The sequence below is a fragment of the Nuphar pumila genome, chromosome 6 (assembly GCF_984573655.1).
Source record: "Nuphar pumila chromosome 6, dmNupPumi1.hap1.1, whole genome shotgun sequence".
Taxonomy (NCBI): Eukaryota; Viridiplantae; Streptophyta; class Magnoliopsida; order Nymphaeales; family Nymphaeaceae; genus Nuphar; species Nuphar pumila.
This window is the reverse complement of record NC_143254.1, coordinates 1,529,085-1,545,183: the sequence shown is the minus strand read 5'-3', so window position 1 is coordinate 1,545,183 and position 16,099 is coordinate 1,529,085. Positions and strand designations below refer to the sequence as shown.

Sequence of the window (16,099 nt, the reverse complement as noted above, 5' to 3'; positions counted from 1 at the left end):
ATTTTTATATTCACTTAACATCACTTTTCTTTTTCTGCTTCCATTCTTGTATCAACTTTCAATTCTGGTAATCATGATTTTAAAGTATGATATTTTGATATCTAAACGAGTTTTCAATAATATTTAAGAATCAACAGCTCTACAATGCACCAAAACTTTCAGTCTTTCACAATACAAAACGTCAAAATACAAATATTGCATAGCACAGCATTATCATTAATATCAAATATTTACCCATTCCCACGCAATCCAATGTGCCAAAAAAGAATATGAAATTTTTATTGACTGATAATCACAGAATTGTCGCCGGATAATTTTTTTTACCGACAGTGGTATTACAAGAACATCTACACACAATAAATTTTAATGTAAAAAGCAGCAGCAACAGCAATGAAGCTTGTGCACGTCACCTGTGTTGGGACGTTGCAAGTTCAAATCCCAATGGTATCGTTGTATAACTTGTAGGGGTCAGCCTAACCCCAGCTTGCCTTTCACAAAAAAAACAGCAATGAAGCTCGTGAAATTTATATTAAAAAAAAAGGCAGCCTAATTGTCTCCAAGAAAAGCAAGCTAAGAAAGAATCAGTATCTAATCTTTCCCCTTCGAGATTCCCCTTGTAATCCTCTGCACCACATCATCTAGGAATGTATTGAAGCATTTAGAGCAACATCCACTTATCAAGTTCCCCAATTTAAAGCCATCTCCAGTGTGGCAACAACTTGGTCTTGGAACCAACATAGCATGACTGCTTGAGCACTTAATCCCATAAGCCGCTAGAATTGTGTGGGTAGATCGTTTGGCGATATCCTTGAATTCAAAGCGGTCTGCATTGAGCCAGCAAAGAATAGTTAGTGTGAAGTAGTCATGAACTTTTGGTAACTTTACAAAGTACAGGCCTTTGGCAAGAATATAAACCAACTCTAACCAAAGCCAAACCAGATGCTAAAAAGAGAAACGGAACGGGAAGGAAGCGACGAATCACAAGCTCTATGACACCGCCTATCAAACTCGGTAGTCATGAAAAATCTTTCATGGAAAAGGAGGTAATGCCCTATAGGCAGTGGTTCAATCTTTTGAAATAAAATGGAACGAAAATCTGGAAAGAACGTGAGAATTGTTCCACACAGATGTCTGGCATACCGCAACAATCATGCAATCCCATTTCTAGTAGTAGAGTCCGAATTAAACGGAAGAAGATGGACATCCTATAGCAATCATAAAACCTAGATCAATATGCCTAACCACACAGGATTTTGCAACTCAACTCTGCATTACATAAAGGGTAGCATTCTTTGTTTTTTTCACAGCGCAATCAATAAAAATTACAGGGAAAAGAAACACATTGACTGAAGTCAACCCTGCCAACAAGGGAATGCATAAAAAAGAACACAATAAACTAATCTGAGAAAAAGGAAAACATATTGCTAGTTGATCATCAATCATCCAGTGCTTTCTAAGAATAACAGAAATATGGAAGGTCCTAAACATTTTTAGAGAATTAGTGACGGCCCATGCACGCTTCCTTCTCCTGAGTTTCAACATCATTCGTTCCAAAATTTATGCTCTTAATTCTTAGAAGTGATGCTTTCTCCTTTCATGTTTCAGGATGTGCATAAACAAACATTTTGCCAGCTTCTTTCCAAATTTAACATACAGAGTGGGAAAATAAAAAGCATCGGCGGTGGCCCATACTCTAAATATGCATATGGATACAACAATCCCCACCAATCTTTACCTTTGTGAAAAATAAAGCACAAGAGATGGAAGTGATAAGAGGCAACCATAAAGATAAGTGAAAATGCAATGATACAAAAAGTAGAGAAAGGATAACAAATGAAATAATAACAATCAGTCATGAGGGGAAATGGAGTCCCACCGGGCACAGGCCAATGCAAGTCTTACCATTTTCTGACCACGTTGCGAATAGGCAGGGAAGGAGCTGTGAATAGGCAGGGTCGGCACGTGCCCACCTATGTCACAGGGATTCGGCCGCACCCTCGTCGAAGCGACGCGATGCGGGTGCGCGTGCGGTCAACACACCCTGGGTCATTTATGTCCAACTTTTGGACTTTAAAAAAAATATTTGCCCGATGAAATGGGCTGAGGAGAGGAGGATTAGGACAATTTTTTTTGCCCTAATCCTCCCGACTTCTCCTCCTGAAACCGACGCTGCGATTTCCCGACCCCAACGCCGGCGATGACCTCTCCTCTTGAAGCCGACGCTGCGACCCGTCTCCCGATGCCGGTGATGACCTCGAGCTTCCGGTACGTATTCTCTCTCTCTCTCAATCTCTCTCTCCGAAACTGTTTCAATCCCCTCAAGCTTTCGATAGGACCGGTACATATTTTGGATCACCGGAATCTGTCCTGTATACAAGTTTTTCCGGTGACAGTTTTTTTTGCTCATAAGTGAAAAAAACATATTTTTTCATCAAAAAATCATGATCCAAGAGTCGATTCCGAATAAATCTAGCATGCTAAACACATCTAATGGTTCAGATCTATCATAAGACACTTCAAAACCATGGGGCAGAATGGGGCAAAACGAGAAATGAGGCCTAATATGTGCAGTTTATATATATATATATATATATATATATATATATATATATATATATATATTTATTTATTTATTTATTTTGGATTCCTTTAAAACTCTTATTTACATGTGATGTATTTAATGCTTAATCTGAACCTGTAGATATGTTTATAATTGCTTACTCACTAAGCAACATGCTTTGGACTCAATTAATTTAGTAAGAAATAGATAATATTTTAAAAATAATAAATAGTATTTTTTGTTTTCACAATATTTTCAAAATGTGGGTGATATTTGTGACACACACACACACCAATTAAAAAAGAAAGCATAGTTGTTGGTGTGTTTCCTAAATCCGAACATGCATGTATTGCAGATGCATTTATCATGGCTTGTTACTAGAAAATATGCTTTGATATCGAATTAATTCAACCAAAACATTTGATTTTTTATCACAAAGTTTTGCTGCAATATAGATTGTTAATTTTAATTGGATCTCTTTAGAAACCCATATAAACATGATAAAATCATAAAACTAAAGATACCTAATTTAATGCATGTTAAGTGAAAACATATGTCTGCAAAGTGCAGACTCTAACACTTATATATATTTTTTATAATCCCATGCTTAGGAGTGTTTACTTTGCATTAATGTTATTGTTATATATTTTTCTCGTACCTTTCAGTATTTATTTATACCTTATTTGATTGTTTCTATAATATATTTAGGTTGATTTAATTGTGGTGTTAGTTTTTATGATGTAGAATAGGATTTTAGATTGTTAATTTGATTTATTGCAAGCATGATGATGAATTGATTTGATGATATTATGATAATTGTTTTTTATTTCATTAGTGTTACTGTTGTTAACTGTTAAAACTTAAAAATTATATATATATATATATATTTTGCCGCACCCTTGCACCCAAGTTTTTTTAAAGTGTGGCACCCCCGCACCCGCACCCATGTGACATAGGTGCCCACCCTAACCTAGAAAATCACCGCAAGGGGGGTAATAGATAAGGGAGGGCAGTGCCCACCCTAAACCGGACTGCAGGTGGGTAGTGCCTCGGGTTAGGGTGGGCACCACTCGTGCCCAACCCAATCAAGGTGACTCCGAGCCTAGTGGCGACTGGCGAGTACTCTCTCTCTCTCCCCTTTATGTGTGCCCCTCCCCAACTCCCCTCAACCCCACAGCCACAAGACACATGTGAGAGGCCCATCAATTACAAGCCACCTCACTCGAAGTTTCGAAGGGCTCCAACCATTGCCATTGGTTCAGAGGCAGCCTTCGACGCACCACGCACACCGCTACCATACCACGCACAAGACCAGATCCTCTCTCTCGTTCATGCTCAGGCCGGTGCCCTGCGTCTGGCCATCCACCATCCAATTTCTTTTTTTTCTTATCCTCTTTTTTAAGATTAGGATTTTGGGTGATTTTTTAATTAGTATTTATTTATTTTTTTTATCATGAATTTTTTCAATTAGCATATGAAATTAAAAATGTTGTTTGTTAGGATTAGGATTTAGGTTTTTTATTTACTTTTTCTTAAATAGTTGCATTTCAATAACTAGGGTTTAGGGCTTTTGTGTTTTTTTTCTCAATTAGCATTTAGGTTTTTAATGATATGGATATTAACTCCGCCTGTGTAGTTATACACTGCCGGTCCCAAGCCCGGATAAAGGAGGAGGGTTGCGGTAGGCCTGTGACAGCCAGCATAAAAACTGTCATATCCTATGAAAATGAACCAATAAAGGCGGTGCACCACTAGGTAAGGATACATCATGGTGGAACGAGGATGTCAAATTAGCTATTAAGGTTAAAAGAGAGTGTTATAGAAATCTAAGTAAGAGTCGTGATAATGAGAATTTGGAGAAGTATATGATAGCAAAGAAGGAAGCTAAAAAAGTTGTTCGAAACGCGAGGGCTAAGGTATATAAGGAGGTTTATGACAAGTTGGATACCAAAGAAGGCGAGAAGGATATTTATAGGCTTGCAAAGATGAGAGATAGGAAATCGAAGGATTTGGGTATGGTTAGATGTATCAAAGATGAAACGCAAAGGGTTTTAGTCAAAGATGAGGAGATTAAGGAGAGATGGAAAGATTATTTTGATAAGCTATTTAATGATAGTCATGCTCAAGATCTTGGAGACTTCTCCATTCCTTTTCATGAGATAAATCGTGACTTCATGCGCAAGATTCAAAAGAAAGAAATTGCAGAGGCTTTGAAGAAAATGAAATCAAGAAGGGCAGTTGGCCCAGATGGTATACCTATCGAGGCTTGGAAATGCTTGGGAGAGAAAGGTTTAGAATGGTTGACAAATCTTTTTAACTTGATTTGGCGAACAAATAAGATGCCTAATGAGTGGAGGAAGAGTACTTTGGTGCCTTTATATAAGAAGGGTGATATACAAGATTGCACAAACTATCGTGGTATAAAACTCATGAGTCATACTATGAAACTTTGGGAGAGGGTGATTGAGTCTAGGTTGAGGAAGGTTGTCATGATATCGGAGAATCAATTTAGTTTTATGCCTGGAAGATCAACTATGGAAGCTATACATCTTCTTAGACAACTTATTGAAAGATATAGAGAGAGGAACAAAGATTTGCATATGGTTTTTATTGATTTAGAGAAGGCATACGATAGAGTACCTAGGGACGTTCTCTGGTGGACAATGATGAAGAAAGGTGTTTCTCTCAAGTACATTAGTATAATTAAAGATATGTATGAAGGAGTAGTAACCAATGTCCGCACTTGTGGAGGGGTGACAACCAATTTTCCGATAACGGTTGGGTTACATCAAGGATCTGCTTTAAGCCCTTTCCTATTTGCGATAGTGATGGATGAGCTTACGAGATCAATTCAAGAAAATGTACCATGGTGTATGTTGTTTGCTGATGATATTGTTTTGATTGATGAGTCTAGAGCTGGGGTTAATGCTAAGTTAGAATTATGGAGACAGACATTGGAAGCTAGAGGTTTTAAGTTGAGTAAGAGTAAGACTGAATATATGGAATGTCGGTTTAGTAAGCAACGAAGTAGTGATGGGAGTGTAGTGAAGCTTGGTGAGCAAGATATACCGGTGAATGATTATTTCAAATATTTGGGATCCATCATTCAAAAGTATGGAGAAATTGATGGAGATGTAAATCATAGGATAAAGGTTGGGTGGATGAAATGGAAAAGTGCTACTGGAGTGCTGTGCGATCGTAGAATGCCATTGCGGTTGAAGGGAAAGTTTTATAGGACGACTATTAGACCCGCTTTACTATATGGTACGGAATGTTGGGCTACCAAGAGACATCATATTCAAAAAATGAGTGTAGCTGAGATGCGGATGCTTAGATGGATGTGTGGAAATACAATAAAAGATAAGATTCGGAACGAAGAGATACGTAAGAAGGTAGGTGTTGCACCCATTGAAAATAAGATGCGAGAGAATCGTTTACGGTGGTTTGGACATATTCGGCGAAGGCCTAATGATGCTCCAGTTAGAAGGTTGGAGAAATGGGAAATATATTAGTTAAAAGAGGTCGGGGTAGGCCTAGGAAGACTTGGATGGAGATGATAGGAAAGGATATGAATGCTTTGAACCTCACCGAGGACATGGCGTTGGATAGAAATGATTGGAGGAAAAGGATTCATGTGGAAGACCCAAAATGAATTTCTTTTTTGGTTCATATCGCTGACCCCAATTGTTTTGGGATGAAGGCGTAGTTGTTGTTGTTGTTGGATATTAATAGTTATTTATGTATTTTTTTTAATCAACATTAGATATGATCCACATGCTTGATTTTAGTTAGAAATTTGAGAGTTTTGTTATTTTTTGTTTTAATTAGTTCATGTATGAAAAATATGAATGATGTTTGCTAGGTTTGAGGTTTTCACTTATTTTTTTTAAATAACATAAATATTTAATTAGGTTTTAGTTTTTTTGTGTTTTTTCAAATAATATCTATATTTAAATTTAGTTTTAAATGAGATGAATATTTAATTTAGGTATTTTTGTGTTTTTTAATTAACATTAAACACGATTCTACATGCTTGATTAGCATAAATGCATAATTAATGATGTAAGAATTAGGGTATCATTTTTGTATTTGTTTAAATGACATGAATTTTGGATTATGCTTTTAGAGTGCTATGTTTTTTCTTTTTAATTAGCATTAAACATGAAGAATGAATACTTGACTTTGGTTAGAACTTAGAATTTTAGGTTTTGTTTTTTCAATTAGCATAGACACAAGCTTATTTCTTTTAATAGGAGGCTAGTGCGGAGCGACAGTCCTTCTTTACCGCCTCAAGCCTTTCGGTAGCTCACTCGCAGCTAATTTGTCACGGGCATAGAATGTTTCACAAGCCCGTGATGCACCAGACTGCCCAACATGGTCAGCCCAACGGCCAAAGGCCGCGTACCAACACTTTTCCGTGTGTCGAATCATTTCATTGGCCCTGCGCACCACCCCGTGCGTAGCTGCCTAGCGGAAGCTAATCAAGCGCATTTCCAAATGCGTATTCTATCAAGTTCATGCCACTTAGTGCATAACCGTCTCATACCAGCTATCACTTTCGAAAATGACACAGACTTGCCTTAGCCTTACTTGCCATGAAGTGTATTGCAACTCCATGTGCACGCTACACCAAACCTTGCCACTAAAGAAACAAGATCTTGCGGCCCTAGTCCGAAGACCAGTTAATGATTGAACACCATATCAAAGAGCACCACCCAAACTCATTCGTCGGCACTTAGGCATTCACTCGCCTAGCCCCGAGTCACCATACTCGGTTGGAATCACCTAAGGTGATCCCTGGAGGAATTAGCCCTAACCCACACGCACTCTATGCATCCAATCGTTACGTGTGAGACATCCTGCAAGCTAAAAGTTCCTTAACTAAATCTCTAAGGCAACATCCTCTGATCTGTTGGGACTGCTTAACCAAACAACGCTTCATGTCTGTGCTGCCACACATCGATGCACTAACGACGATACCGTTGCCTATCGCATGCAATGCTACCACCGCACATCACCGATCAAGCAGACACATACCGCACATTCATACACTCGATGCATTTTTTACTCAGTAGAGCTCCTCAGTGCACATGCCCCATTCTGAAAGCTTGGCCGAGACATTTTTTTTTTTCAATTAGCATGTATTTGTTTTTCAAATAGCAATAATCATGATTACATCTTTGATTTCTGCTATGGATTGATGGGTTTTTGTGTTTTTTTCTGATTTGTTTTAGTGTTTGATATATATATATATATGTTTTAGTATTCAATATATGTATATTATCAGAGAAATTATTTTTCTTTTTTTATTGTGCATTTGTGCCCACCCCAGTTTAAATTCTTGGCTCCGCCCTTGTGTATAGGGGTGAATGGTGGAGAGATGTCTTGTTTTTCCTTCAAAGATTAAGTGGTTTATCTTCCCAAATCCCCCACCATGTGGTCAATGTAGTTTAAAAACCAATTACTAAGGAATCAACTAATTTGTGTGTGTGCACATAAATTGAAATAGGAAAAGCACTTGTCGTTCATTGGTTATTAGTGGCATCCTGAAAACATCTAGGTCAAAATATGACTTTCAAATTAAGTTCTGAATTATTCGATATTGCCGAGGGTAGTGGCGAACACACACACACACACACACACACACACACACACACACACACACACACACACACACACACACACACACACACACACATATATATATATATATATATATATACATACACACACACACGAAACAAAGTAATGGTGGACGCCCAAAACATCGGGTGTGCAGTCGAACGTACGTCTGATGTTGATTTAAGTGAATTAGCTGTGGTCGAGAGCACAGCTAAAGGCCATTTTTTTTAACAAACGCACGTGCCTGAGTCACGTCAAACAAATTACTTGTTAGACATTACTCCTATCTATCTATCTATCTCTATATATATACACAATTACACACACACACAAAGCCAGCTATGGCAAACCAAAACAAACAATAACCAAATAAATATATTCAATGAGTAAAAGGAGAGAGAACCATTCAAACCTTAATATATTTTTTTTGGATAATCCAAGGGACCCCCCCCCCCTCACTGACTGCACATTGGCTGGCCTCCAGTTGTAAAACCCTCTATAGTTCTTTGTTCAGAACTATACCAGCTTTCAAGACTGGAGCCGTCAACCACTCAGCCATCTCCCCCAGAGTCTTAAGACATCACCCATTTTATTCCCCTTGGTCACCAAAGACACAAGGATAAAAAGGGAAGGATCATGCTTATGGATAGCCTAAAGGGATGTGCAAGGGAGAGTGGGCACAACTGCTTGGAGAACCATATCTGACACATGGAACGTCATCAAGAAAGCACATTAACTCCTAATAAAGAACACAAAATGTATTACCAATTGACTATGGGTTGTTCAACTGTAAGGAGATTGGAAAGTTGACATGGGGAATGCAGGAAGGTTCCTTAGCAGAATGATAAACGTGGCCTACCAACATGAAATTCAAGAAAAAGGGAAAATATCATGCCATCACATTCACCAAGAACCTGATGAAAGTGAAATGATTCCACAAGAATAACTAGCAAAACTATAATATTATTGTAAGGAAATGAGAGCTTACAACAAAGTCTACCAAATCACCAAAGTTGACACAGGCTCACAAATTATAAAAAATAATATTTTATTAATGTCAAACCCATGCAAGAAGCATAACATAATGAGAGGGGTTTCACCCCTATTTATAAATATCATGGGAGCTCCAAAGAGCCCAACGGCTCTAAATAGAGCCATTGGACCTGCTCCAATGTCGCTTTTGGACTTAGTCAACCATGTGTTGACTGGTTCAAAAAGAACTAGAAAAGAAAAAGAAAAACTATCCTAGTTACACTATATATATATAATACAAATGTGTACACATATGTATATACATAACACATATACAAACGTATCTATAAAATACGTATATACAATTTTAACAATTATCTACATGTACGTGTATGCATGTGTACATGTATATATCACGATCATTATAAGAAAGTTCAGGATTCCAGACCAACCTCACATTACTGCTCAAAAACCTAATTAGACAAATATCCAAGTGTGATACTAGATCTATCCTCACAGAAAATATAGTTTTTTTTTTAGTTTTTGTTAACTATTAGACTTGCATACTACTCTTAGAGATAAATCCATCAAGAATTCATTGAAGCAATCAGACAAGTCCATGGTTACTTTCTCTTCTCTTCATCGCATCCCAGATAAGCTGGGAAGAACATAGCTGCAAGTTCCAATTTCCTTTTTTTGTTCTAGTTTTTGAAATAATCCAAGAGAAAGCTTTATTAAGAATACAGAAGGGAGATAAAAAAAACAGTATGCCACAGTTTGTAATAACATTAACAGCTCAGGAAAGTAAATAAGTCATTACATAGCTTATCAGTAATAGTCATGTAAAGCTGAAAAATACATTAAACAATAAACATGTTCTTAAACTTCTACTTTCACTAAAAAAAGGTGACAATTTACCAATATAATCTCGCCATTTGAAATATCACTTCACACTATAAGAAGCAAAAGCATGGAAACATGACAATATGCTTGCATCTAAGTATAAAGAAACATATTGCACATTGACAGTCACAATAACATCAAAATGCTTGCAAAGAAAGATGTACAAAGTTGATCATAGTAAAATCAATACCTATAGTCCCCTCCCTGACCAAAGATCTCAAATGACGTTTAACCAAAGAACAGACTCGTTCTTTTGCATCATGTACTTGTGAGCTGTTTAGCTCATTGTTTGACCCAATGCTGTGCCGTCCTACCAGATCTTGCATTTCCTCAGCACATGCTGCTTGTGAAGGAACTGTTTCTTTAAGCTGATCACTGGACATACTTTCATCATCAGGATTGTTGATAGTGGAACTAATTTGGCATTGAGTGACATGCCTTCTAAAACAGCTCAAACTTGCACTAGAAGAGCAATCTATATGTTGTTGCTGGGAGGAACTTTGTCCAAAGCTACCTACCAAACTGTAACTGCCACACCAGCCCCTCTCATTATCAACGAGATCATGAGATCTGTCATGTTCCAATCTCCCAAAGTGTTCCTTTTCTTCACCATCTTGCTCAACTTCAGACTTGATTGCATCACTTTCAAAGTTGGCATTTACCAACCTATCACTTACACCAACCAAATTAGGAGTGGGACTCATCCTATTACTAGTAAGCATTGTGTGTATCTGGTGTCTTAACCTGCGCCTACCCATAACAGTCGAAGCACCTGCTCCCAATACCTGTGATGTAATTACAGAATCTCCACACAAAGGAAATCTAGGAGATACATCACTTCTTTGACAGGAAGATTGGCTTGGTGAAGTTTTTAAACATTCAGAACTAGGGTTGAAAGGTGTTTGAATGTATGAATTATTGCCACCAGTAGGATCTTCAGAACATAAACCACTATGAGCAAACTGATCTGGTACAGAATTTTGTACTGCCTGTAAGTTAGATGATCTGGGATCAGAAGCTTTACAACCTTCACAGTACCAATTGCCTTCAGGAACTTCCATCCCAAGACCAACACAATAAGTGTGGGCTGAGGAATCACAGATATCACAAAGCAGCATGAGGCTATCATCACCACTTTGGTGGCATTCCATGCAAACTATGTTGGCATAGGGATCAAGGTAACTCCTCAACTCTTCTTCTGAAGGCTGGTAAACCTGTAAAAAAACCCAAGGAACTTATAAAGAGAAGTAAAGTTCACTGGAAAATCAGCATCAAAGTTCAACTAAATTTACCAGGAAACACTAGAAATGAAAGATTTTTGTGTCTGTACCTTCTTGCTTCTTGCCACTTTAAGAATTGTGACAAAGAAAAATACAGAAATAGTCATATGCAAACTTGAATAAATATCAAGATAAATTGCAAATAAACTTAACATATCATGATAATAGCATGATATAATCGTTTTTGCAACAAAATGATGATAAATTAATATGATATATCACAATACTATTGTGTCATGTTCACCCTTCATAATAAAATGACAAGAAGTTATTAGAAATCATGACAAAATTCAATTTAGCAAAATGATTTTTGGAACTCTTATCCTTCTCACAGTATCACAGTATTATGGCATTCATCATACTAGTAGTAAGTTTGTCCATTACTGAGAATCATTTTTCACTCTGCTATTCGAGTTTGATGAAGCTATACTTCAGATATAGGAAGAAATGGTTGAAAGTTGAAACAGAGTTTGTTGCATCCAGCTAAACCTACCCTCTTCTTTATATGATGAAAAGTATCCACTCATCAAAAAGGTGCAGGAGTTCCTCATCAGAAATGTTCAAATAAAAAACATATAAAATGTCAGACTTGGAAACCAAAAGATGTCTTCTTCACTCTTTCTTGTCTGCTCCTAGTTCATTCAAAACAGTGTTTGGGAAGATGATGCATAACAGGAAGAAAATATTTGCTGTATATAACTTGCCAACTAGCTGCTTCCTGACAAAATATCCTCTTTGGCCTGCATGTTTCTAGTCCACAAGGTTGCCAATGAAATTTCAACCTTTTGGATGTTCGTCATGGCATGCAATTTCAAGATATCATTTCCCCCGATATACAGATCATTGCCTTCTTTTTTTTATAACTGAGATACAATCATAACTTTGCTTATTGTTGATCCATGTACTTAGCCTGAAAGTAGAACAAGGTCAACAGCTAACTCATCCATGGACTTAGCCTGAAAGTAGAGGTCAACAGCTAACTTCCTGACTATAGAAAAGAATAGAACATGTGAACATGTGGTATATGTTGTACTGCACGCTCTCATGACTATAGGATTTCCAAGTTTCCACAGATTTCCCACATGCAGTCTAGAGTAAAAAACATGTTGTTGCCTTGTGGACAATTCCAATGGACAGTACATTCCGTGCATAATAGGTCAAGTTAAAACCCTTAGGCTGTGTTTGACTCACTGGACAAACTCCACCTGGTGTGAGTCACACCCCTGGGGGTGTACAACTTACAGGTTCCGCCCCCTCCTCTTTTTATAATGCAGCGGAGAAGCAATGGGTCCAACAGGGACCCGTTGGTTCCCACGGGTCAAATGTGAGACTAAAACCAGGCGGTCCCAGGTCAAGCTGCACACCATAATATAACTTCAGGCTTCAGTGCCCAAAAGGAAGGTATTTTTATCCAGCTTTGCAGATCTAAACAAACATAGGGTTAACTCAAGTCCTTACTAGCAGCTAGAAATAGGAGTTTGTGACTTAGCAAACTCTATCTAGGTTGAGCCTGATAACTAATCAAGATGTTACAGTCAGGTCCTAATATTAGAACCATATGCAGTTTGATCCAATCCAGATCAAGATACTTTAGATATAAAATACCATACTCACATTTTATAAACGATTTAGTGGCTGGGTGGTCATCAGTCTTTTGGCCCCTGACCCAAATTCCAGTACACATCCGTTAACGTTTGTGTATGTACATATGGAAAGAATTTGTATCCAAATACTAATAGGTCGTGTGTTAGTGAACCATGCGTATAGGACAGGGCTGGACAGCAAAACTTATGGATGCCATCATGAAATAGATTATCATGTCCGGTCCCCATTATACCGTAAGACTGTGAACTTGAGCAATGAGTTCCTAAAATTGTCACTTCTATGTTGACAGTCAGTAACAAGCTGAAAAGGCTTGCATCTATCAAACCCAATGATTTCTATAAGACTTATCACCACCTAGAAACCAGTATGATCAGCCTACAGGGAGACAAGAAAGTGGTGAGAGTGTGTGTGGTTCAAACGTGAAGGTTAAGGTAAAAGTCTACTGCAAACCAATGATGTCGATCAAGTTTAAGATAGTAGGAGAAAGGGAGGATAAATTGGATGGGCGCAAAGGCATGAAACAAAAAAAAATGCGAAAGCACAATTATGAAAAGCTACTGAACAGGCTCAAGGAAAAAGCAGGTACCTGATTCCTGCAGGGAACCCTCACTGTTACATTCCTTAGGCAAATCCCCGAGTTGGATAATTTATCAATCGACTCAAACCTCTGTTTGCACATGGGACACCTCGATTCCACCTTGGACCACTCCATTATGCAAATGAAGCAGAAAAAATGATCACAACAATTTAGCTTACCACGAATCATACCCTTCCGCTCCTCTGATAGACAAATCCCACACACTTGCTTACCCAAATTCGCAACCTTCTCCTTGCCTTTGCTCTCAATTCCGTCAGCTTTCTCAGCCAGCCTTAAGATCCTTCCATTCTGTACTTGGTGATCCAAATCACCCGCAACTTGACACCTTTTCAATCCAAGCGAGTTCCTCGAGCGAGTTGCTGAAGTCGTACCACCCGGAACTCCTTTCAGCATATCAATTTCTTCATCAGACACTATGAAATCCGAATCCGACAACGAATCCAAATCTGATAGAGACTCTATCGTCTTAATCTGTCTTGATCTTTTCTTAACGGCCTTGGGCTTCAATCTTACCTTCTTCCTACTCGCCTCATCTTCATCAACCACAAAATCATCATCATCCGACATAGCATCTCTCCGAACACGCCTCTTCCTCTTCTCGGAAACCCTAGACCTCCGCGCCTTTCTCCGACGCTTGGAACCTGCCCTTCTTCTGGTTTTCTTCCACCTGACTCCTGTTACCTTCTTCTTGACCAAAGCCTTATTAACAACCGCCGATTCATCCTCATCCCCAGTGCTATACTCGGATCCAGGATCGAAATCTTCGTCCTCCTCCTCCTCGTCCCCAACCCTATCTCTCCTTCGCATCTTCTTGATCGACAATCTTCTGCTAGGCTTTTTCCGTCTGGTTTTCACATCCGAATCTTCCGAATCGCCGGAACCGCTGAATTCATAATCCTCCTCCTCCTCGTCGTCATCCGCGTCGCCGTTGTCTTCACAATCATCATCGTCGTAATCATCATCATCATCTTCGTCGTCGTCATCATCATCATCATCATCTTCGTCGTCGTCGTCATCATCGTCTTCATCATCATCTTCATCTTCATCTTCATCTTCATCATCCTCTTCTTCGTCATCCACGACGAAATCCTCATCGGAATCGTCCGAGCTCCGGCTTCTCCTCCTCTTCTTCCTCCCTTCTTTCACCGAACTTTTGCCCCAACTCATCCCCAACGCAGAGATCGCCCTCTCTGAATTCCAAGAACTTGCAGAAGGAGGAAAGCCAACCCTAATCGAACAATCCCATAGAGAGCGAGCGAGGGAGCGATCGACCGATTGAACAGAGAGAGAGAGAGGAGAGAGAGAGACGAAGGCAGGCGAGAGATTAATCCCAAAACCAGTAGCGCCTACAATAACGAATAGAATTTGTAAGCCACCGCGTTTCAACAATTACGATAATGCCCCTACTCTTGATCAATACATTACGGGACGAGGTAATTGGGTACCCCGAACCGCGGATCAAAGACCCGATTCACAATCCAGTAACGGGTCACATACCCGATCTGAACTATTTGACCTGTGCCTGAATAAATTATTAGCAGAAACTACAGTTACCAGGAAGCAAAATGGAAACGGGAAGTGATGTTAAAACTAGCATAAGGACAGAAGTGAGAAGCGGGAAGCATAAACAAACCAACTTAAACGTGGCTCGTTAAACTAAGGCTCATTATAAGCCCAAACTCAGGCTTAGCTCACCACAAGAATGAGTCCTGCTTTAACATTACAATCTCGGTTCGTTCACCTTGTTTACTGGACCTAATAGGAATAAGGAGAAGCCAAAAAATATGTATTAATATGAAAATCACAAAAAAATGAAAGAGAAACAAGCAGAAAGCAAGTGAAAAACAGGTTTCTTACAAATGGAAAGCAAGTTTACTCCGTGTTTATGCCTTTGGGGGGAAGCTTAACGCTTCCCGCTTCTAAAGTGCACTTCTTTCCTAGAGAAGAGAGGTGCTTCTGATAACTATGACAGAACCACAAAATCAAAATCTTTATGTTTATGACCCGATGGCTTGTACTTAGGAAGGTCAGACTCCAAACTCAGGTTAAACCAAATTTAACTTTTTTTTAAATTTTTATTTGAAAAAACTACCCCAAGTGCAGAGACCTAACCATGCTGACTCAGCTTGCCATACTACGGTCTCTGTCCATATTGGCATAAAACTCCCGAAGGCTTACCTCTTGACCCAAAACTCTGAGGGCTTACCCCTCTCTACCCCCAAAGAGTCGCCAAGCTTTGCCTTCCGCAAAGGATGACGCCCATGAGATTTGAACCTAGACTGCCCATCTAACAGTATGCCCCCCCCCCCCCATCCCACTAAGCCAAACCAAATTCAATAAATTTAATTTACCACAAGAACAGCATGACAAATTCAATAAATATTACATAAACCAGAGCCGATCCATATCGAGTAAAATAATATTTTTTTGTCTTTTATATTAAATTTGCAGATCTCAATCAAAAATTGGGTTTGACCCGGGTCTAATATGAAATTTTATAACCAATACGCAACTTGGTACGGTAGTCAAGCCTCACAGGTCCGGCTCAGATAAATACCA

General features: G+C 38.8%; 1 protein-coding gene across 1 annotated transcript; it reads right to left on the bottom strand.

Moving 5' to 3' along the window:
• Positions 1-255: 255 nt before the first annotated feature.
• On the bottom strand, positions 256-14,875 carry LOC149833625 (uncharacterized). The gene is made up of 3 exons (XM_090010910.1): positions 13,529-14,875; positions 10,248-11,271; positions 256-824 (listed from the first exon to the last, which is right to left on the bottom strand). The coding sequence occupies exons 1-3, from the start codon at positions 14,705-14,707 to the stop codon at positions 589-591; spliced, it is 2,439 nt and encodes an 812-aa protein (XP_089867036.1). The 5' UTR covers positions 14,708-14,875; the 3' UTR covers positions 256-588.
• Between the last annotated feature and the right edge of the window lie 1,224 nt (positions 14,876-16,099).

Bases quoted from the DNA above. Each gene is read 5' to 3' on its own strand.
- LOC149833625 (XM_090010910.1), bottom strand. From the start codon at position 14,707: ATGAGTTGGGGCAAAAGTTCGGTGAAAGAAGGGAGGAAGAAGAGGAGG. The intron at 11,272-13,528 runs GTACCTGCTTTT...GTTTTTTTACAG, and splicing joins GGGTTCCCTGCAGGAATCAG to GTTTACCAGCCTTCAGAAGA. The intron at 825-10,247 runs GTATTGATTTTA...GGCTCAATGCAG, and splicing joins GGTCAGGGAGGGGACTATAG to ACCGCTTTGAATTCAAGGAT.